Source organism: Erpetoichthys calabaricus, chromosome 5, assembly GCF_900747795.2.
Source record: "Erpetoichthys calabaricus chromosome 5, fErpCal1.3, whole genome shotgun sequence".
NCBI classification, from domain to species: domain Eukaryota; kingdom Metazoa; phylum Chordata; class Cladistia; order Polypteriformes; family Polypteridae; genus Erpetoichthys; species Erpetoichthys calabaricus.
In genome coordinates, this window is record NC_041398.2 from 140,981,383 (window position 1) to 141,003,550 (window position 22,168).

At 36.7% G+C, this 22,168-nt stretch overlaps 1 protein-coding gene across 1 annotated transcript in view; it reads right to left on the reverse strand.

The window, feature by feature from the left end:
* LOC114651960 (cytochrome P450 4V2) overlaps window positions 1-22,168 on the reverse strand; it is an 83,986-nt gene that overhangs the window by 23,928 nt on the left and 37,890 nt on the right. The window contains exons 5-9 of the mRNA XM_028802088.2: window positions 21,867-21,936; window positions 15,532-15,658; window positions 10,459-10,626; window positions 5,100-5,202; window positions 561-695 (exon numbers count right to left, since the gene is read on the reverse strand). Of these exons, the coding sequence (XP_028657921.2) occupies window positions 561-695; window positions 5,100-5,202; window positions 10,459-10,626; window positions 15,532-15,658; window positions 21,867-21,936 (603 nt within the window). The remainder of the gene's footprint in view (window positions 1-560; window positions 696-5,099; window positions 5,203-10,458; window positions 10,627-15,531; window positions 15,659-21,866; window positions 21,937-22,168) is intronic.

Below are 22,168 nucleotides of genomic sequence, written 5' to 3' on the forward strand. Positions count from 1 at the left end.
AGAAAAGTGGAGGTTTGTCACAGCCACTTGCCTGGTAACATTCTACCTACAGAAGGACTTAAACATATAACTCTCTAGGATCAAATTAAAGCACCTTCCCTAATTGTCAAAGATTACACAAATCTTTTTGCCTGTTATAAGTTCAATATCAAAAAAAGAGGAACATTGTTACTTTATTGTAGTGCCTACTAAAATGGATATAATTCATTTTTTTGTTTGTCTTGCTTAGAAGATCTAAATTGATATTGACATGAGATTGTTCTTAAAGTTTGGAGTTTGCCAAAGCTATTAAAATGCAACAGTATTCTTTTGCTATAAGCAAGAAGCAAATGTAAACTAAAAAATGTACCTGCAGATTTATTAATAAATGTAAGCAAAAACCCCACTTACTATATTTTATAGTTATTTGTGCTTTTAATAAAAGTAATTTTAAATGCTACAAAATTCATTTGTGCATGTCATTTTTCCTTCCTTATTAGTTGTTTTTTCATTATGCTGCAACAGCTTAATTGGTCACAGATATATGTAAATAGTGTTTAGATCAAGAAATCACTACCAACCAATGTTACAGTCTTCACAAATAGTCCGTGCAAACATAGGAACAGAAGGGAACAAGCGGAGGGATTCCTTAATGACACATTCCAGGTATTTCAACTTTTTCAGATCATCCATGGAAACGTGGCGGCTAGAATTACCTAAAAGAAAAACAGAAATGCACATTATTACCTAATAATTATCTGTTATGACAAAACTAACAATAGAACTGAATTACATGTAATTTCATTTTTTGTGATTTTATCTTAATATGTATTGCAGTGAGGCGGCACGGTGGCGCAGTGGGTAGCGCTGCTGCCTCGCAGTTGGGTGATCTGGGGACCTGGGTTCGCTTCCCGGGTCCTCCCTGTGTGGAGTTTGCATGTTCTCCCCGTGTCTGCGTGGGTTTCCTCCGGGCGCTCCGGTTTCCTCCCACTGTCCAAAGACATGCAGGTTAGGTGGATTGGCGATTCTAAATTGGCCCTAGTGTGTGCTTGGTGTGTGGGTGTGTTTGTGTGTGTCCTGCGGTGGGTTGGCACCCTGCCCAGGATTGGTTCCCTGCCTTGTGCCCTGTGTTGGCTGGGATTGGCTCCAGCAGACCCCCGTGACCCTGTGTTCGGATTCAGCGGGTTGGAAAATGGATGGATGGATGTATTGCAGTGGTAAATGGCTAAGCAAACCAATCCAGACTTTACTTTTCCTAATAAGAGTTTACGCTGTGATATTCTCAAAACCTCGAAAAATAACCAAATTACACACTATAATCCCTCTGGCATCCCCTGGCTCTGTTAAAAACACATCCTTTGGGAACCATTCATTGAGTACTTCTACTAGATGCCCACAGCTCATCTACATCAAGATGACTGTCAGGCAAAAACATTTTCATGGAATTTCATTATATTAGTCATGTTCTAAAGCTTGTAACCATAAACAAGGATGGAAATGTAGATTAATCAATAAATTAGCACGGACGGAAATATAGATTGATCAATAAATTAAGAGCTTCTTAATGAGGACTCACATCCTGCTTCAGCATCACTGACCAGCAGCATATCAGCAGCTCTGTCACTACGACTGTAGATTTGTTTTGTTCAATTTATATCCTAACTCACTAAAACACCTATGTAATGAGCTGATGATTCTCATTATGACATGGTTACACTTGTGTGTGAACCAATACATTCCACACAGCAGACCATGTTCAGATGATTAAAAAGGAACATCTATAAAGAACAGACAAGCAAGCACTAGAAAACTGATAATTGTTCAAGTGCCAAATGTCTCTTGATGTTTGAGGTGTAAAACTTAGGAATGGGGGATGGAATAAGACAAAAATCTTTAAGAAGGTTAAACTTAGCTCCAAAAAAAGTAGACACCAATCTTGTTTGACAAATAAGTGGTTCCCTTTAACAAAACAAACCAGAAACTAAATAATTCTACAGTGCCTCCTATAAAACACTACACAATGCACAGACAATTCATAAACAGAAAAATACAACAAAATTCATTTTTCAAAGGAAAATGAAAGTCAAAGAGTGGCATGCTTTGGGGCCCTAAGAAAACGAGTCCGATTGAGAGTAAAAATGTTGAGGTGTCACCCATGGCTAGAGCACTGAGTTTAGCTGGGAAGCAATCAGTAAAAGCTCATCAGTTTCAAACTCCTGAAATGTGTACTGGTGTTGCTCCTCCCTGACTGATTGTGGGTGTTACAATACAAATAAGTTAAGTGTGTACCTACTATATACACATTGTATACACATCCAGTATAGTATTTATATACTACCTTTAAAAATGTTATTAAATTAAATTTTCATTTAAGACGGCACGGTGGCGCAGTGGGTAGCGCTGCTGCCTCGCAGTTGAGAGATCTGGGGATCTGGGTTCGCTTCCCGGGTCCTACCTGTGTGGAGTTCGCATGTTCTCCCCGTGTTTGCGTGGGTTTCCTCCGGGCGCTCCGGTTTCCTCCCACAGTCCAAAGACATGCAGGTTAGGTGGATTGGCGATTCTAAATTGGCCCTAGTGTATGCTTGGTGTGTGGGTGTGTTTGTGTGTGTCCTGCGGTGGGTTGGCACCCTGCCCAGGATTGGTTCCTGCCTTGTGCCCTGTGTTGGCTGGGATTGGCTCCAGCAGACCCCCGTGACCCTGTGTTCGGATTCAGTGGGTTGGAAAATGGATGGATGGATGGATTTTCATTTAAAGGTTTAACATTCCGTATTACGTGGTTCACAAAAATATGCCACATGTCAACATATATAACTGGTGTTCATTTTCTTGATTTATGCATACTGACATAGGTGCAGGGGAGTGAATGGAAGATGGTGGGGAGGGGAGGTTTATGGCCGTCCTGGTGCAACAGAGAAAAGTTGTGAAGATAAAAATTATGCTCTCTTTTTTTCATTTCATGTTTCTGTAAGAAGATCAATTCAATGTCATATCTCATAAGCGCTAAATGTTATTTTTGTGTGGCACTAAAACCAAAGTAAGTATCTAGTACCTGAAGCTTACGAAAAAACTCGTAATCCCAGGCCACTTTAAATTCCTTCGCACCCCTTCATTAGCGCCTTCTGTGTTGCAAATGTTTCAACCAGTACAAGCAGAAAGCAGCCTGCTATCCCCTCCCCCACCGACTCAGCTCAAGTTGCAAAGAAGATTCTCGGAGCTCAAGTGTGTTTATCTGGGTGAGAGGTGCCTGGAATTGTAGAGGGTGTAGTGTACACTGATTTATGTATTAATTTTATAATTATATTTTTAATGTTAGATACGACTGTGATTCATTATATACATTTATGTGGTTAATTAATTTTTTTAATCGATTCCCAGCCCTAGTAAAAATTAAAATAATGGTCTAAAATGACATTCAGCTGTGGCCAGATCTAGTCAACTACCAGGCAAACATCAAGCTTAGACCTAACTTCTGGAGTGAATTCCAGTGTTACTGTTCCAAACCACACTTGCTTAATTTTTCTGCTGTCATGGACATTTCTCTCTAATTGATTTCATATGTGTACAAATAACTCCTTATGGCATTGGTCTAAAGAATCAAGGAGAAATGCCACCACCTTCACAGTATCAGCACCAGTTGCCTCATTTATAAAGCTTGCATACACAGAAAAATAGGCTTGAAATGTGCATAAGCAACTTCCAATGTAAATATTGGTATTTATAACAGAAAACTTGATGGGAGAAAGTGCATATATTTACAGCAAATCTAACCCATGTATATGCAACATTAAGGAGAAACTAGGAAATGACAATGCCCTTGATCAAGTAGAGAAGTTCAGCCAAACCAGCTAAATGACAACTCACATACAAAATAATTAATGTCACTGAGATTATTATAATGTACATTGATGTGACAAACATACTACACCTCAAAAACGATGATTATGATGCACAGGCTGTATTTTAGTTCTCTTTTAATTAGGCTATGCATTTGCACTGAATACATTTTTTAGTTTTTTGGCAGTTTATATCGGCTATCTTTTGTCACTTCTCAGAGAACTGGATGACAGGTCAATAGTATACAAGCCAAGCTTCACTCCATCATGCTTGCTGTTCTGGAAGCCATTAACCGACTGTCAAGGCACTGCATCCAGTTTTCTAATGGCATGGGTGTACATACTACTATATATATGCATTTTGTACAGCATAAAAAGGCAATTTACAGTAGTGTCCAGTTCTCCAAACTTAATTTGAGCACTTTACTGCACTCTTCTTGTAATAAGGGCACCTAGTAAGAGAAAAGCTGCTTTTGTTAACTGTACGCAGTTACATTGCATTATTGCACAAATCATCCAAGATGTGACTGGCAAAAATGGTGCCTCAGTGGCCTGTTTAAACTGTAATTCATTTATTTTGAACAAAGTAGCTTTGACAGATGTGACAGTGCTATATATGGTGGCAGGCTTGTCGGGAAAGATAACTGGCTGAACCCTCAGTGTTTCATATGGCCGGTACTATTCATTGTAATAGCAATCGTGTCATTATATGTGCCAGGAGATAGTGGCTATCCACTCAGAAGATGGCACCTTACACTTTTCCTGGACCCCCAGAACACAGAGTTAGAGGCACTATAATAGCGCACATGATTTTGCACTCTAGATGCAGAGCACAGCCAGATATTCTTAAATGTAGGTGGTGGTGTCTTGACATGTCAGGAAGGCTGCTCCACCAGCCAATAAACTTATGCAGCATCGTGACAGCATATGTATGAAGCAGCATGGTCCATATATGGATATTTCAGGGAGGCATTTGAGGCATGCTCAAATATGAATATTTACAAGGTGACAGTGATTTATAAATGGTAAGTTGTGCAGAAATGTGCACACACCACATAAATCTGATTTTTTTGTGGTATGCATTTTCCTGTTTATAGGTGTACACATATTTTAATGCTTGAATCCATACAAAGTTTTACAAATAAGGCCCCAGGATCCAAAGAGAATATAAATCTATTTGTTTGGAAAAAAAGAAACCCAATAAATCAAGCAATATTTTTCATATAACTAAACTTAACATGTAGCTTTGTCCCCAAGGGATTTACATGAAATGTAATAGAAACATACCAAACACTTCATTAAGCTCATTTTGAACTTTCTTCTGTTCCTCTGGGTAACACCCTAATAGATACAGTGCCCAATTCATGGCAGCAGCTGTTGTGTCATGACCCTATTGGCATAAAGAATGACAAAAACAATATAAAAATTATTAAAAATAAATTGTATTTTTTATTATTTTCAATCATTTTTTTCACAACTACAGGATATTAAAGTTATTTTAAGGAAAGATGATTAAACAAAGCCTTCCATCCAACTGTGCATCTTCTATCCTACTTATCCAGTACAGGGTCACAAAAAGTACCTATTCTGGTACTGATGGACAAATGTTAGGATCCAACCATGTAGAAGGCATCAGTCTTTCATGGGCACATAGTTACACATGGACAATATAAACTGGCATTAATCACATATCACAGCTAAGTACATAGTTGTAACTTAATATTAGTGTGTAGCTGTCACTTAGGAAATAAAAATTTGGTATGAGAATTTATTTAAGACCAATAAAAACAGTCAGTTACCAAAACTGTGGAAGTTGGTGATTCCAAAACCCCTATTTTGGACACCTCAGAAACAAGGCAGGAGGACGTTTCATTACAGAAATGTTTATTACTCTTTGAAGAGGGAGCCCTTCATACAGCAGCTTGCACCAAAAGACTCGCTTTCACTTTGTTTCCTTACAAGTTATAGAAGTTACTCTTTACATAGCAAAGTACTGGCATTGAATATGATTGGTTCTGTAATACAGTGGTGTATGTGACTATCAGCACATTCACCATCACACAACACAGCTTCCAGCATGCTGGGTGTTATTCCTTAGCAGTCAGCCTGTTATCTGACAATGGGCTGTCAGCTTTGTGAAATACCTTACTATGGAGCAGATGCAACTACAGTGATCCCTCGCTATATCGCGCTTCGCCTTTCGCGGCTTCACTCTATCGCGGATTTTATATGTAAGCATATTTAAATATATATCGCAGATTTTTTGCTGGTTCGCGGATTTCTGAGGGCAATGGGTCTTTTAATTTCTAGTACATGCTTCCTCAGTTGGTTTGCCCAGTTGATTTCATACAAGGGACGTTATTGGCAGATGGCTGAGAAGCTTACTTACTTACTTTTCTCTCTCTCGCGCTGACTTTATCTGATCCTAACGTAGGGGGTGTGAGCAGGGTGGCTGTTCGCACACCTAGACGATACGGACGCTCGTCTAAAAATGCTGAAAGATTATCTTCACGTTGCTACCTTCTGTGTGCAGCTGCTTCGTGAAGCGACATGCTGCACGGTGCTTCGCATACTTAAAAGCTCAAAGGGCACGTATTGATTTTTGACTGTTTGTTTTTCTCTGTCTCTCTCTCTGTCTCTCTCTCCCTGCTCCTGACGGAGGGGGTGTGAGCTGCCGCCTTCAACAGCTTTGTACCGGCGGTGCTTCGCATACTTAAAAACCAAACAGCCCTATTGATTTGTTTGCTTTCCTCTCTGTTTCTGACAGTCTGTGCTCCTGATGCGCACTCCTTTGAAGAGGAAGATATGTTTGCATTCTTTTAATTGTGAGACAGAACTGTCATCTCTGTCTTGTCATGGAGCACAGTTTAAACTTTTGAAAAAGAGACAAATGTTTGTTTGCAGTGTTTGAATAACGTTCCTGTCTCTCTACAACCTCCTGTGTTTCTGCGCAAATCTGTGACCCAAGCATGACAATATAAAAATAACCATATAAACATATGGTTGTTACTTCGTGGATTTTCTTATTTCGCGGGTGGCTCTGGAACGCAACCTCCGCGATGGAGGAGGGATTACTGTATCAGGAAGTCGCCAAGCAGCCTAAAAACCTTAATGTTTTATAATTAAAATTCAAACTCCACAAAACCAGTGAAACATCAAGTACTTAAATCAATGTTTTCAAGGTATTCCTGGAATAACAGGTACATATTAAATTTAAGCAGAGTAAGAGCAAACAAATAAGGGAAAAAAACAATGGTGGAATCTGAGATAAGGTTTGAAAAGTTGCTTTAAAGACAAATAAACAGACTACACATCACAGGTCTAAATAAGCTTTCACCAAGTACAATACAATAAAGCCTTTGGAATACTGAGAATACCTGCATCAGATGATCACATGTGTGTCATAGGTTTATACAAAATATACTGCATAGATAAATATAGTGGGGTGTTTGAGTAATTTACAGTTTTTTTCATAATGAATTTATAACATAACAAAACAATCATAAAAAAACACATGAAACCTATCAATTGCTATAGAAATGTACTGTATACTGGTTCACATAAATAAAAAAACAATCAAAGTGGTGCAGGAAGGCAAAGAGGGTGTAACCTAGTGCCGGACCTCACTGTGGAATACAGCTTGTAATATAATTGGACATGGGTGCTGCATAGAGTCCAGCTTCACTAAAGGACAGCAAGGTGCAAAGTAGGAGGGACTGTATGTAAAAGCGTCTTGTTGGCCTCACTGAAGAAACTTCAAAGACTGCAACTACAGTACAGTAGAAGGTGCAACCAAAACCTGGAAGGAAACAAGACTACACACTTCTTCCAAATGTGCCAGTGCAGTTTGTCAAGTGGCCCTGAAGACTACAGGGCAAAATAACACCTTCATTCATTAAAACAAGAAGAACTAGACCAAAGACTAAATATCACTGCTACTCTGTACTTTTGGCTCTGAGACTAATACTTTTATTAATCTTGTAGCTGCACAGCAGCTTCAACATGCCATATACATTGAGCAAGTACCAGATACATGCAAGTATGCAGGCACTGAGAAACAGAGATTTTTAGCCAATTAACTGGTCAACTGACAAGAAATCTTTAAAAAAAAAACAAAAACACATTTTTAAAGTTAGTGATGTTTTTGAGCAATTCTTTAAAGAAAAATGAAGACGGGAAAATAGAAGTTATCAGCTTGTGAAAGAGGATAGCAGAGTAAACCAAACCAACTTATATTTATATTTTCCTTTGTTCTTCTCTGTCTGCATATAAATACATATAACCTTCTTCTATAATTCTTGTTTGATTAATAAAATGCAGCAAGAATGTTTAGGTTATTTAAACATGAAAAATAATCTACTACCATATTTTAATCACTAAAACAGAGAAATTCAAGGGGTTTACATGCAATTTTTCTAACTTTCATAAGAAACCAATCTCTCTCCACGCATTCCATGGCTACCCATGACCATGTTAGAAAAGCGGGTTTACCTAATTAATGGGTGGGTTGATGGAATAAGAAAACAGATTATATTAAAAGCACATTTCCTATTGTGCCTATATTGAAATTGGATCTTAGAATGACCTGCATTATTTACCTAAGAAGTGACAGAATTATACAAACTTGACCCATGTAGAAGACTGATAAAATGTGTTTATAACTGTTTACAATATGTATAAGAGTACTTTGGTAAGTAATTTAACACTAGAGTTCTAACAGGGTCTGCCTAATTTAATTTTCTCACATTTTAATAGAAATATTTATACCAAGTGCAAACTACTCTGATTGTAATTTGAAAAACATGGAGAAGAAGATCTAAAAGCTGATTCTGCACACAAGTATTAAAGTGAAATTCTGTTAATGCTTGATACAGAACTATGTAGTAAATACAATCAATATTCAGAGCTTCACTATAATGTATGCTATACGAGGGGGTACCCAAAAATAACCGGAATCTGTACCTGCCACACAATCTAGACTTAGTTGCAAATTTCACCACTAGGTGTAGCACACTTGCAGTATTCTGTGGCAGTCTGCCACGTGGCGCTGCTGTGTATTATTCATGAGGCATTCCATGTTGGTTTTTCTTGGTGTTTATTAAATGTGTTCTGTGATTTTTGTGATGGGTGATCAAAAAGAAGCGTGCCTGCGTTAAAGATTGTTTTCTCTTAGGGAAAACAGGTGCTGGAACTGTAGTGATTCTTGAAACTGCTTTTAAAGAGGAAGCTTGAAGTAAAACACAGGTCTACGAGTGGTTTTCGTGTTTCAAACGAGGGGAAATGTCACTTGTAGACCAACCAAGATCTGGCTGACCTTCCACAAATTAGGAATTACGAAAATCTTGGAAAAAGTTTGCAATGCAATTTACAAAGATTGTTGTCGGGATATTGAATAGATTTTTGAATTGACTTGTGTGTTTTGAAGTTCTTGCCACCTTTCCTACTCACCTGATCTTGCTCTGTGCAACTTTTTCTTGTTCCCACATATGAAAAAACAACTCAAAGAAAATTGTTTTTGTACCATGGAGGAAGTCAAAGAAAAATCACTGCAGGTATTGGACAACATTCCTCTTCAGCAATTCCAAAAATATTTCCACCAGTGGGAAAACCGCTGGGCCAAGTGCATTCATTCATAAGTAGAAATTATTAAAACAATGTTTTTTCCGATTGCGGTTATTTTTGGGCACCTCCTCGTATATGGTATTAAAAGACATAGGTTCTCAATTTTATATTTATATATAGATTTAGCTAACCCAAATAAAATACTTTTATTTGTGTATATTCACATAAAAAAGTATTGATCTGTACTAGGAAAATAATGCTTCTTAATACAGACACTATTGAAGAAAACCCTATATTGAGTAGGTAAAAATGAAGAATGTTTAAATAATAGACAGTTGGAAAGGATGTGGAAACTATCAGTTTGATTTAAATTTAAAATGTCTTTTTGGAATTTATCAAGCCATCAAGCATTAATCTTTTACTTTGGATATGCTGTTTTTTTTGTTTCTTAACAATTGTTTCAATAAATAAACGAATAAAAAATGAAGTGTTTTTTAAGTGTCTTATCCTTTCATCTTTTATTTTGAAAAAAGTATGGAAGGACTTGTGACGGTGCAGGTTGGCTCCAGGCTTCCACATGAGTTTTTGGGAGTCACTTGAACCTGCATCGCCTGTAACGTAACCAAGGGATGATTCGGGCAAATGAGGACACACATTTATGGTAAGAGGTAGGTGTAAAAAGGTGCTCGGTGCTTTTATTAAAATAAAGTAAAACCAACAGTGATTCAAATAGTGCAGTGCAAAATCTTCAATAAATAGTCAGTTCAGAAATTTAAAATAATAAAAACTGAAAAAAAATAAGTAATCACTACAAGATTGAGTCTTACGTTAACAACTACAGAATGAGTACTCATATTCATTAGTAGGAACATCCCATTAGCTCACAAGGCCAGAAGAGAAATATTCAAAATATTGACTGGAGAGCACAAAAAATAAAAAAATGGAGATTAAAAAAATTATAGCATTAACAATTAATTAGGCTTTTCTTTTGTCTTAAATGTGCTCTGATAATTGCACATTTGTTTAGAAAAAATACAAGAAACCCAACATCTAAATGCAAAATAAAGATTACCAATCAGTTCACCTCAAACATGAAAGTGTCCACCTCCTCTCGGATGTCTTCATTACTTAGTCGTTCTCCATTCTCATCAGTTGCATTAAGAAGCATATCAAGAAAAGCTCTCCTTTTCTTTTTGGAGTCTTTGCTGTCAATATCAGTATATGCAATATTTCCTGCCTTCTCAGCTATGACCTGAAAGAAATATTAGCATGATTTTTAATCTGTATAAATATAAATTAAATACTATTTATATAACTTTTAAATGATTGTATTATGAATATGAAACCAATATTTGCACTAAAAAAATAGGGTACAACTTTGATAGGAATTTCTATGCTAGCAACTGAAGTGGCTTGTTCAGTTCCCAACAATGACTTGCTGAATTACACTGAGCAAGCATTTTAACATATCTGTCGTAGAATTCAGCTGAAGTCTGAATTGTCATCTTTGGTGCCACACACCAGAAATACTCCCTTCTTTCTTCATCTTTATTGTACTTTGTTCTCTCTGGCAGCAATAATTCTACACATTTGTATTTAACCTGAATTATATTACAAAACAAGATCACAGGTTCTAATATTCATGGTGATGAGAAATGAAAAATGTGTGGTTGATACTTGCTTCAATGTATTATTAATTTGTATTTATTCTTTAGATATTTTGTAGTTCCCTGTGCTTTTCAGTTTGTTGTGCAATTTAGTTGCTGTGGATATGACATATTGTCAGGTGACCTGGCATACACCTGTGCAGCTCAGGACACTGGCATGACTACACTTTAAAAGAAGGTGGCAAGCACAGTAAAGGGTTTTAATTGTAACTCAAACAAATGAAAGATCTTAGTGAGAGACATGTATTAAATTGTATTATTTTACTGTTTATGCTTACATTTTGTATTCAACATTTTTTATTTCTCAAAGCAATGCTGATTATGATACATCTTGCTTATGCTTGATCGTGGTACCTGTGAGTAGTTGTCGGATTAAGGCCATCCAAACATTTTAGAGATCAATTTTTATGTCTGTGATTGTTACTTTGACTTTTATTTCTGCTACTCAAAATTAAGGTTTCTGTACTATCTAAGCACATCACTTGGTGCTTAAACAACTAACAAAAACAAAATTTCTTAGGAAACAAAATAACTGCCGTGACTCAGGTTTTGTTTTGTAGTTTTGAATCTTCCTTAGTCCTCATAATGTAGTGAAAGAATAATGTAGATATTGTGTACTGTCGCTACTAAAAGCCTCTTGTCTATGGTGTTGCTGACTCCTTGAAGAAAAGAGTAAAAGATCTCTGCCACTCACTACATTTGTTTCCCTGAACCTCCTGTTTGTCCTACATAATGCAAAAAAAAAAAAAAATATATACTATATTTGCTGTGTAAGTTTATTATATGTGCACTGATCATTCAAAAAGTGGTTAAAGGTTCTTTTGGTGAAAACTGTTTTTGGAGAATTTGAAACTGCACCTCTGATTTACAGCTTTACTCATGTGGTTCTTCAAAACAAGAAAGGCAACAATCTAGCAAATATTTCCTCGAGTCAATTAAAGTGTAAAGATGTCAAGTTTGATACATTTGTGTCTTTTCAATATCTTGCCATTGTGATTCAAGGTGTGTCCCAGTTACTCGTATTGTCCATTTGTAGACCTCTTAAATATAATGCATCCTTCATTGAGGAATTCTCAGACTTTGGAACCTGTCATAGTTAGTTATTGTTATAGATACTGATTGTTGGTGATTTTAACTTTAATGTTGATAACCAGTTTGACCCAAAAGCAAGAAATTTCATGAACCTCCTGCACTCATTTAATCTCAGACAGCACATCAACCAGCCCACACATAAGGGAGGACACACACTGGATTTGGTCATTGCTAAAGGATTAAAAGTTGAAATGAGGCAGGTCGTGGATATTGGTATATCAGACCACTTTTTCATATTGTTAATATAGCAATACTGATAACTACAAGTAATGAGAAGCATATTGATAAAAATGCTACTTTGAAACATGTGCAGCTTCAAAGTTTGCTAATATTCTAAACAATCAGTCCATATACAGTAATTACCACAACAACGCTAACAATGTTAATAGCAAGGTGGAACAGTTATATGCTAAGGTGAGAGCTAAAATTGACATAGTCGCCTCTGAAATGACAGTTAAGAAATCCTCCAGCAAAATTACCGGTATACGCAGGAAAACCCAAAGAGTGTCGGATTTAAAGAGAACATATTGGAAAGCTGAGCTAAATGGAGAAAAACTAAACTGATAGTTCATTATGAAATATTGAAGGCTAAAATAACTGAATATAACAATGTAATCTGCCTTGAGAGCCAGTGCTATTTCTCTAAAATTATAAATGATGATGCTGGCAATCCAAGAGTTTTATTCTCAACTACTGATCATCTTCTAAACCTAGCTCACTCAATGGAATGCCTCCTAAAAACTACTAGCAAAACCTGTGAGGCTTTCGCTATATTTTTTAAACACAAAATTTATGACATTAAAAATAATATAATACATCTCCCCAAAGTTCATCCGACTGAAGCACAGTATTCCATTTTAAGCAAGTTAAATTATTTCACCAGAATGGATCTACCCAAAGTACCAAGGATAATTTCTCAACTGAAACCCTCCACTTGCATCCTTGACCCAATGTCAACAGGCTTTTTCAAGGAAGTCTCTGTTGCGCTAATTTTGATAGTGTACTTGACATAATGAACTCATCATTAGATATGGGGGTCTTTCCTGATAGTCTTAATACTGCAGTTATCAGTCCACTGCTCAAGAATAACAATTTCGACTCTTGTGTTTTTGACAATTTTAGACCAATATCCAACATGCCTTTTTAAAGTAAAATTCTAGAAAAGGCAGTCATTGCACAACTAAATGATTACTTGAATAAACATTCTATTCTTAACAAATTCCAGTCAGATTTTAGAATAAATCACATTGCAGAAGCTGCACTGGTTAAAGTAGTAAATGACTTGCGGGTTAATGTCAGTCAATGGGTGGGCCTCTCCCGGCAATGTCAGAAATTGGTTTCAGTCTTACTTAATGGGTAGAAAATTCTTTGTTAGTTGTGGTGATTGAACTTCAGAGACTCATGACATTTTATATGGTGTACTGCAAGGATCTGTTCTTGGTCTACTTCAATCTACATGCTACCATTAGGTAAGATTACCACAAAGCACAAGGAGAGCTACCACAGCTATGCAGATGACTGTATTTATCGATAGCCCATGATGACCCTGATGCTCTTGGCTCTATGAAAATGTGTTTTACTTGTATTTCCAAAAGGATAAGCAACAACTTTCTCAAACTAAATAAGGAGAAAACAGAAACCTTAGTGAATAGCAAAAATCGATATAGTGAGGCTATTAGAAATGAAATTGATCCCTTAGGTTTAAAAGTCAAGTTGGAGGTAAAGAATTTAGGGGTAACTATTGACTCTGAGCTAAGTTTTAAATCACATATTAATCAGATTACTAGCACTGCATTTTTTCACTTAAGGAATATAGCAAAAGTTACACCTCTAAAAACTTTATAAGATGCTGAAAAATTCATACTTTTGTTTACAGTTGACTAGATTACTGCATTGAACTCCTTACAGGATTACCTAAGAAAGACATCAATCGGTTACAGTTAGTGCAGAATGCAGCAGCATGAATCTTAACTAGAAAAAGAAAATCTGAGCACATTTCACCAGTCTTAGTATTGATAAATTGGTTACCTGTGTCACTTAGAATTGACTTTAAAATACTACTAATGGTTTACAAAGCCTTAAGTAATCTCAACCAGTCCTATATTTTGGAATGTTTGTCCCCTTATACTCCAAGTCGTAACCTCGGATCTTCAAGTGAAGGTCTGTTTATAATTCCAAAAGCCAACCTAAAAAGAAGTGGTGAGGCGGCTTTTTGTGGTTATGCACCTAAAATCTGGAACACTTTACCAATAGACATTTGCCAGGCTAATATTCTAGAACAATTTAAAAAACTGCTAAAAACCCAATATTTTAAAAGGGCTTTTGCATAACTACATTTTAATTATATCCCTACTAGTCTAAATGGCCACTAAATTATCATTTTCCTCTGGGTTCGACAATTCCCCACTAATCTGTACTATTCTCTGCTGTTTTCTCCCGTTCTTCTGTGGTTGCAATCTGCACCACCACCATCTGATCAAAGTACCATTCTGCCCCCTGAATTTATGGATTGAATGGCAGATGTTCCCGATGTCCACATGACCAATATCATCTTCAATTTCTTCCACGTGAAGCCTAAAAACCACAAGGACTGATTTAGAACATCTATGTTAGGTAGAATGCTCAGTGGGGACTGGGTGGTCTTTTGACCTTGGAACCCCTGTAGATTTTTTTCTCTCCAGCCTAACTGGAATTTTTTTTTTGGTTTATTTTTTTCTGTCCTCCTGGCCATTTGACTTTACCTTTTTCTTTGCTACATACTGCCTAATATTATTGTCTATTCTTGTTTGTTTATGATTTATATTAACTTCCTTTTATTCATTTTGTAAAACACTTTGAGCCACGTTGTTTGTATAAAAATATGCTACATAAATAAATGTTGTTGTCCTGTACACCACTGAAGGAGAACTGAATCTTAATTATTTGTCAGGATTTGCTTTATCTATGTCATCCCAGGATATTTTCCATGAAGCCAAAATTAAAAGGGAAACTCAAGAATGAATATTCATCAATTAATGTAATGCATGTGTATTTATAGATGCACTACAATTACAGATAACTTGTTACAATATTTACATTTATGTAATAATGAAAAAGACAAAAATATGAAAAAATTACAAAATATAAATCACATACACAAGTAACAGAGAATTTTTTAACTAATATACAAGCAATCCCTTAATGTGAGTGCTTGTCTGTAATAGTTAATCACCTGATACCAGACCACCCTGCCTCCCTGTGATTCCTGGTGCTACTGGAAAAGTAGAACAAGACTATTAAAATTAAAAATAAATTCCAGTAGTTGAAGAATTCATGCTAACCATGACACTTCTTATATAGAAAATATGTAATAATCAGTAGCAGTTTGTGAAATCCATGTTAAAAAAATTACTACTTACATCTAAAGTGAAGGAATGTAGAATTTTTAGGCATTTATCGTGTTCCCTTCCTTCACCAAACAGATAAAAGGCAAAATCAGGCCAAAACCATGGCATTTTCTGTCTTTTATGTATAATATCACTTATCCTATTAAAAGAACAGGAGACAATAACAAGATTTTAACTCTTAAAAATATATATAATCTTTCAATTGTATGTCTACTGATGAGGTTCTGTGACCAAAATATATTTATCAATTCTTCTGATAAGTCCAATAGAGGGTTGTGGGGAGTTGACTTTAATTCCCAGCACAAAAAGTTTATCGTGCATGGATGAAATGCCAGTCAATCAAAGAATACCACAACATATATATACAGTATACAGTATTTATGACAGTTGATGCAAAGGGATAAAGAGATATTATGTAATTGACAATGATTTGTAATGCATGTGATAGACGCATTAGAGGGACTTGGAGTTGGGAAAACACTATGGAGAAGATGGAGAGGGCTGAAGAGTGGGCTTTGGAACACACAATGGCTACACAGGTGGGTGGGTAAGTCTTGCTCTGAAGTGTAGAATCCGGCACCTTATCAAGTTCCTGTGGGTACCAATCTGTTACCCACACAAAATGTGGTTATGAGGTGAGGTTTGATTTTAATACAGGTTGTGTCTGGGCAAAACCGATATATTAATATAACAACAATACACTGTTGCGTTCTGCAAATCGTTGATTTTCTTTTTTCTCTCTGACACCATAGCAGCCAAGTTTTAAATTATGCTGAAAGCTATGTGTGGTTTCTAACAGAATATACAGGTTAGGGAAGGAAAGAAAAGTTCTTCGCTTCATTCTCCAATAGGAAAGCTACCCTCTTATTTGGTCAAGCACTCCAAACATCATTAAAAAACATTTTAGCTGATATGGAAAATTAGCTAATGTGAAATATCAATAATTGTTAATCCATTTTAACTTAAAGGATAAGTTTGGTATTTTTTTCAATGAAAGTTTAAACTGTGCTCCATGACAAGACAGAGATGACAGTTCCGTCTTACAATTAAAAGAATGCAAACATATCTTCCTCTTCAAAGGAGTGTGCGTCAGGAGCAGAGAATGTCAGAGAGAGAGAGAGAGAGAGAAAAGCAAACAATCAAAAATCAATAGGGCTGTTCGGGCTTTTGAATATGCGAAGCACCGCCGGACAAAGCACCTGCAAGGAAGGGAGCAATGTGAAGGTAGTCTTTCAGAATTTTTTAGAGGAGCGTCCGTATCCTCTAGGCCAGTGTGTGAACAGCCCCTCTGCTCACACCCCATCCGTCAGGAGCAGAGAATGTCAGAGAGAGACAGAGAAAAGCAAACAATCAAAAATCAATACGTGCTGTTCGGCTTTCAATTATGCGAAGCACTGCATGGGAAGCATATTGCATATCACTGAGGAGTTTTATTTAATACATAATATGTGCTCTGGTTGGGTAGCTTCTCAGCCATCTGCCAATAGCGTCCCTTGTATGAAATCAACTGGGCAAACCAACTGAGGAAGCATGTACCATAAATTAAAAGACCCATTGTCCGCAGAAATCCGCGAACCAGCAAAAAATCCGTGATATATATTTAGATATGCTTACATTTAAAATCTGCGATGGAGTGAAGCCGCGAAAGTCGAAGCGTGATATAGCGAGGGATCACTGTACACATATACAGTACATATATACACTACATGTCAAAAATTTTAGGACACCTCAATTTTTCTTCAAATTTAATCAGTTCTAATGCAATGAATGCTCTAAAATGATGAAACGGTAAGCAGTAAACTGCCAGAGGTTTAAAAAAAAAAAAAAAAAAAAAAAAATCAGAATATTGTTTCAGAATAATGTTTCAGTTAGCATTTCCCCCCTGGTGGGGTTTAAAGTCATGTTTCTAATCTGCTTTGTCTAATTTTACACTATTTGTTTCTTTTATTTATTTTCTTTGTGTTCAATTGTAAATGGTAATGACCTAGGTTATGTCCCTTGTGTTTTGTGGTTTCCCAAGGGGTGGGTCTACCTACCAATCACTGCCATAACAGCCCTCTACCTTATTTATGGCAGGGCCTTCCATAGTTCCTGGTGGTTCATTTCAAACATGCTAGGGAGTGAAGTGTTTCCTGTGTTTAGCTTTGACTTTTGATTTTGAAAGTTTGGATTTTGAAACTTGTGCCGTTTCTCATCGACATCTATGGATTTTGTATTGGGACTGTGTTTAATGATTTTTGAACCACTACTCTAGTTTTGACTACACCTCTGGATTCTGTACTGGGACTTTGCTTACTGTGATTGTTTTGCCTTTTCTGGCAATTAATTTGAGCTCTTCAGAGCTTTGTGTTTGCATAGCCTTTTGTTAAAATAAAAACTTTAATTTTGTAAAGATCTTTCATGGCCCTATTTGGTGTCTAGTTGGGGTTTTGACTGTGTTTTTGCCCCTCTAGTGGGCAATGTTTGAAAGTGTTTTGAGACTTGTGCTTTTGGGGCTCCTGCAGTCACGACAATTACAAATAGGTCTTCTTCAGGGAACAACTAATAGGTTACAACCTATAGATTTTCTGCAGCAATTAAAGTAAATTAAGCCTTGCAAGTTGAAGCTAACAATTTGCACAGGTTTCCCAACTTTCATGGATTACCTGAAAACCTCTGTCTGTCTTAAAGCAGAGTTGGAACAGACTGTGTTACTACACCTTCTGAAGTACTACTTGGACAATATTACACTGCACAAATTTGTAAATTACAGTGATAATGGCAAGAAAATTGCAATTAAATGAAATGAGACAGAGCATTATTACCCTTAGATATATAGGCCTCATTTCGAGAAATTGCAAAACAAAAAAAAAAAACAAAGTGTCAGTAAGAATGGTGTTCTACATAATTCAAAGACTGGAAGAAACTCTGTTAGGAAGAGGTCTGGTAGACCCAAAGTCACAACCCAATCAGAAGACAAGTTTCTCAGGGTCACCAGCTTATATGATAGGTGTCTCACAGCATAACAGCTTCAAGCAAACCTTAACAGTGGTCGAAAAAAGCAAGTCTCAATTTCCACTGTGAAGAGAAGGCTTTGTGCTGCAGGTTTGACAGGGCGATTGACAGTAAGAAAGCCATTCCTTAAAGGCCAAAAAAAGGGCCTTGAAATACCGGCTGTGGACTACTGCAGACTGCAAGATCAAAAATCCAAATCAAAAATCAAAATTTGAAATCTTCAGTTCATCATACAGGGTTGTGTGTACACAGTCAAGCTGGTGAAAGGATGGTTCTTCAGTGTGTGACACCAACTGTCAAACATGGAGGAGGAATTATGATGGTCTGGGGTTCTTTTGCAGAGTTAATGACTTGCACAGAGTGACTGGCATTCTGAACCAAAAGGGTTACCACAGTTTGGCTTTGATGAATCAAAAATCTGAAGAAAATCTTTCACACTTAAAGATTCCTTGACTTATTTTTTTTATTTTCCATTGTTAATTTTTCTATGTCTTGATTTCATGAAATATTAAGACAATAAACTATCTGGATTCCCATAAAAACTGAAAAAACAGAGGTGCTCTTTTTGACTGGTACTATGTGTATATATATTATGATGGACTAGACAAAGAGCCCATTTCGACAATGTAAGATGAAACGGGCATGAGTTTGTGTCAGCAGTGTATGAAGAACAAATGATAAGTAACGAAGAAGTTGTTTTGTAATGATTGTAGTCCGCTTTACTCATTACTGTACAGGCTTGTACTGTTAGTTGATGAATTTTCCAGGCCTATAGTATAATATTGAATGATGAATGTTCCAGTACAATATGGAATAGTAATAAGTATAAGCACCACAAACCTGATATAGGTGTATTGAATGAATGCGTAATTGAATCAGAATGCGTAATTAGGCCTCGAGCTGTAGTTGAAATCACCTTCAGGCCTCTAGAGCTTTAATCAAAGTCGCCTTTCTCTTTGAATTTTTGCGGCCGTAAATCCGCCGCCTGCCGTGATGTTGGGGTTGGATGTCGGTCTCGTAAGGTTTTTCGGGCAGCTGCGCAGAAGGCGACTGCGCATTCGGCTTCGGACGGACGTGAGTGAGTGAGTGAGGAGGAAGGCAAATTATGTATTAAGATGACTGGGGATTGTGCCCTACTGGGAGGCCTGGAACAGCAGGAGACCAGGAGAAGGGCAATTCATACCCCGGGACATGAGAGGGCATTGGGGCCACAGGCTTCGGGCTTAGAAGCTCAAACCTGTTGAGGTCCTTTGCCACCGCCAGGGGGAGCCTGGACAGCTCTGGATACATGGTCTGCACTTCCGGGTGTGGCGGAAGTGCTACCAGAAGAGGAGCTGGATTCACAGGCAGCACTTCCGCCACACCTGGAAGTGCTGCCGGAAGTTAATCGGGAAGCACCTGGAGCACTTCTGGGTGCAGTATAAAGGAAGCCACCTCACTCCAGTAGAGGAGCCGGAGTCGGGAGGCAGAGGACGGAGCTTGCTACTGGAGGAGTGGAGATGGCATAAAGAAAAGAAGTAAAAAGGGACTGAGTATTGTGCTGATTTATGCATGGTGTTATGTAAATAAGGAACAGTACAATAAATGTGTGTGTTTTGGACATTGTGTGTCCTTGGTGTCTCTCTTTCTATATATATATATATATATATATATATACAGTATATATATATATACAGTATATATATATATATATATATATATACACACGCATACACATACACACACACACACACACACACACACACACACACTAACTACAGCTTTTTTTTCTCTTTTTTTAACTAATAGTCATGGTGCTTTACTGTGGCTAAGTAATAACTTGGGTTACTCCACATAGTTCCCTGTTCATGTTTATTCCAATGGATTTTATGTTCCTTTGTAAAGAGCATTTCAACAAATAAAAATAAGAATTGTGTAATATTGGGGTTACACAAGCATGTAACTTCTTTGATTTCATCTTTTAAATTATTGGTAAGTTGACAATGAATTAGTGGGGAGTGGACTCCAAAGATTATGTTGGTGATTTGTGAACCATGCTACATACAACTTTATCCACTGTGTAGTCTTAAACTACATTTGCTTAAAACCATGCCAATCTCTTTTACATAAACTGGACACTCTGCTTGTTTCATAAATGAAACAACTAAATGTTCAAATTCATATTATTTAATGATTAATTATTCCTCTACTTAACTACCAACTGTCTTGCGCCCAGTGCTGCTCAGAAGGGTCTGATTTCCCTGAAATGGATTATGTGTTTCTGAGAATATAATGTTATTAAACTCAAGCCTTGACAGAACATTGTGATTATTTTGTATGTTATTTTTCACTGTATTTTAATTGGATAATCATCTTTACAGTATACTGTATATAAGACACCATTTAGTGCAGGGATCTCAAACTCCAGTCCTGGAGGGCCGCAGTGGCTACAGGTTTTCATTCTAACCCTTTTCTTAATTATTGACTTGTTTTGCTGCTAATTAATTTCTTTTCAATTAATTTTAATTGACTTGCTCTTGAACGTTCAGACCCAATAATTGTTTCTTTTTCCTTAATTAGCAGCCAAACAATAATGTGATACAAAATGAACCAAAACATAACCAGCAAACTGAGACCATCATACAATATCTGAAAATAAAAAGGGTGGAGGTCTCAGGAATGTTGATTTGTTCGGGTCCCTAAAACATTTTAACAGTGCTCTTAGAAAAGTAAAGAAAAAAATCAACAGTTTTGAAAAAAAGTATGCTATTGCACAATGAGAGCAACAACAAGCCATGGAATTAAAGAATGGGTTTATTTAACAACAAGACTTGGCGCCTAATTAAGCAACTGGTTAGAGTGAAATTGGTTGGAGTTTGAGGACCTGACTTAGTTGGTCTTCCGTTGGCTCACTCACTTCACATTTCATTTCAGTTTAAGGAAAGAAATGAAGCAATTCAGAGGAACAATAAAGACATTCCGGGGAACAAATCTTAAAAAAACAAGTCAATTAAAATGAATTCAAAAGAAGTTAATTAGCAGCAAAAATAGGTCACTAATTAAGAAAAGGGTTAGAATGAAAACCTGCAGCCACTGTGACCCTCCAGGACTGGAGTCTGAGATCCCTGATTTAGTGCATATTGTGATAATTATCATTAATAAAGTATCTATCTATCTATCTATCTATCTATCTATCTACTGTCCAACATTTTTTCATTGTGTTATTTTTAACTATATTGCCACATCCCAAATGAAAGTATAGTCTTTCCGATTTTTTGCATTTTTGGCATTCAGTGTTGCCATATTATAATCCAGATATTAGTAATAAAAATTAGCCTGAATGAATAAACAACACCAATATTTGATTCACTTACCTATATATAGCATGAACATATTCAGAATCCGAGTTACTCTGTGAGTATACACTTTTACCCATTGCTGTCTCTGTAAGAAAATAAATGCAAATTCTGAATTTGTGTAGTTTGTTAGCTACTCACACTTCTGTAAAATTATAATTTGAAATATATATCATGTATGACAGAAGAAAATAGAACTAAGTAACTTTATCTACAGTGTAAACTTAGCCTTTGGTTCAAAATGTTAAGTTCATACATCTCACAGCCTGCCAGTTAGTACTACTGTGAAAACTAACAGTCTTGGCCTTGATAGCTCTAAT